The 2,694-nt window shown below is 45.9% G+C and overlaps 1 protein-coding gene across 1 annotated transcript; it reads right to left on the minus strand.

Annotated features, from left to right (window-relative positions):
- Positions 1-1,352: 1,352 nt before the first annotated feature.
- On the minus strand, positions 1,353-2,294 carry foxb1a (forkhead box B1a; the record flags this gene model as incomplete). Its single annotated transcript, XM_080504210.1, has 1 exon — positions 1,353-2,294. One exon carries the CDS (start codon positions 2,292-2,294, stop codon positions 1,353-1,355), a length of 942 nt encoding a protein of 313 aa, XP_080360336.1.
- Between the last annotated feature and the right edge of the window lie 400 nt (positions 2,295-2,694).

The following is a 2,694-nucleotide window of genomic DNA, read 5'->3' on the forward strand; positions in this document are numbered from 1 at the left end:
AAAAAATTAATACAAAACATAACACGGTGCTTATTTCATTCGATGTTAGAAATATCTAGGAATTTGGACGCCGTGTGTAGCTTTTCTAAATGTTTATTGTTGGGCCTGTTTGATGAATGAGCCCGGTTGTCTGCGCTGTGGATGAAGCATCACAGCTCCCTGAATCCTAATGCTGCTCGATTCACCTCTCTCCCCACAGTCTGTCTGCCTCCCTACACCATGATGCTCCATTATTATTATTATTATTATTATCATTATTATTATTATTAGTATTATTATTGTTATCGATAATAATAAATAAAGCGTTTACACGTTTAAAAATTGCTCCAATCTACAACTGGAAAATACACATATAATAATAATAAGAACAATAATAATAATAATAATAATAATAGGATGAAATATTCAGAAACATTTTGATTGTTTACGTCACTTTTAATGAGAAAATATTTCGATGACCATATTTTTTCCCCAGTTCAATGCAGACTGTTTGCACACTTCTCCAAAGCACGCATGCTTGCAAAAGAATAAAACAAAACAACAATAACAACAACAACAGTAACAACTGTAACAACACTTTTTTTTTTCTCGAATGCATGCTTTACCTAAAAACAAAAAACAAAAAGTACAAATTTACAGCATCTGATACACATGGTCACCACAGCCTTTTAAATTAAATGCTTCACAGAACTTTTTTTTCTGGAAAATAGATATCTAAAACATAAAACTAAAAAGTGCATTTTACAACATTTCAGTATCAGTTATTTGCAATATTCACATCTTGCATTTTGAGGACGTCCCACAATACTACTTTTCAGTTTGGAAAAGGTTTCCATTTGCTTTTTATTTTACAGTGATGGTATAAGAACAAATCTAAAACCTATTCCTATTTGGTATACCCTTACCCATCATTCCAGTATTCAAAGCAAATAAAAACAAGGAGCCATCGCCTCGCAATTTCATTGACATTACAGTGGTCACACAGAAACTGTGCAAAAGTTTTGCTTGTTGGACAAAACTGAAAAACCACCACAGGATTTGTAAGCACTTAAAAAAAACAACAACAAAAAAACCGAGAGTGTATGGTGCCCAAAACAAACGCTCCCTCCATCAACACGTCTCACAACAAAATGAAAAATAGAACTATCAAATAATTTATCTTTTCAAGAGCAAATAGTTCGCTGTGCGATTCTGTGCTGGACTTAACACAATTTTAAAGCGACACATTCAACACTTACACAAATAAATCGTTATGCAACTGCAACTCGCCTTTGATAGTTTTTTTCCGACGGCAGAAAATATAAACTTTGGGTTTGGTGAGGGAGGGGGGCCCGCATAGAGCCGGGGAGGGGTCAGTGCACAGCCACGGACTGTAGTGTGGACGGGCTCGTGAGAGTCTCGCTCGGGGTCGCGGGGCTGCTTTGGCTCGTCGCTGTCTGTGGGGACGTCGGGCTCAGAGACTGCGGAGAGTTTGATAGAAACGCGGGGATGTGGGGAGGGAGCGCCGAGAAGCCCGCCATGGAGGTCGGGGTGGGCTTGATGGGCACGGGGATGGCCGGTAAGGACTGTCCGCCGTGGCACAGGGACTTGATGGGCACGCCATAGGCACTGTAGTCGCTGCCCGCCATGGAGATGGGGGCCGCCGTGTCGATCACGCTGGTGTTGTACATGTGGGGCCAGGCCGTCGTCAGCTGGTTGTGGAGCGGGTACCCGGCCGACATGGACTGCATGGTGGAGAACGCCAGGCTCCCCGGGACCTTGTACTCTCTGGCGATGATGTTCTCGATGGCGAAGGGGTGCTTGAAGGTTGACGACTGAGACACTCCGAGGTTGTAGGTGGACATCTGGGGCAGGTGTGTGCCGGTGGCGGCCAGGGCGCTCAGCCGGAGTTTGGCTTGCTGCTGGAGGTAATGCGCAGCGTCCGACTGCTTGCTGGGGGCCAGGTGATCAGACGCACCCAGAATTTTGAACCTTTTGCGGCGTCTCAGAAAACTTCCATTCTCAAACATGTCCCCGCAGTTGGGGTGCAGAGCCCAGAAGCTGCCCTTACCTGGCTGGTCTGGACGCCGGGGGATCTTGATGAAGCAGTCGTTAAAGGACAGGTTGTGCCGCAGAGAGTTCTGCCACCGCTGGGTGTTTTCCCTGTAGTACGGGAATCTATCCATGATGAACTTGTAGATTTCGCTGAGGGGCAGCATCTTCTCGGGACAGCTCTGGATCGCCATGGCAGTGAGGGAGATGTAGGAGTAAGGTGGCTTCTGGTCGCTGTACGTGTTTCTCCCCGGACGAGGCATCCTCGAACGTTTTCAGGAAAGCGGTCTAAAAAAAAAAAAAATTCTCCTTTAAGTCCTCACCGAAAGCCGACTTCTCCTCATGAAAACAACTGCTGAGGAAAGTTTGAGTGCGGACCAAGCTGAGGTTGCACTGTGCGTAAAAAGCAGCCGCTTTGCGCGCCTCCGCGGTGTGCAGGCGAGCAACGGAGGAGCCGCTGCACATTTATGGAGTGACGGCCGCCGTAAGTCTCTCTTGCAAAGTAAGTCAGCTTGTCCCGCTAGCAGAGTTGAATAGACTTCATTTGGCGTCCTCGATAAGACTCGCTAAGCGTATGCCTTCATGGCCTTCCTCTAACCATCTGATAGTTTTATGTAGTGACATGAGCAGAAAAGACCCCTGTAGAGGCGCTCCATTAATGTG

The sequence above is a fragment of the Blennius ocellaris genome (genome assembly GCF_963422515.1).
Source record: "Blennius ocellaris genome assembly, chromosome: 11".
Classification (NCBI taxonomy): domain Eukaryota; kingdom Metazoa; phylum Chordata; class Actinopteri; order Blenniiformes; family Blenniidae; genus Blennius; species Blennius ocellaris.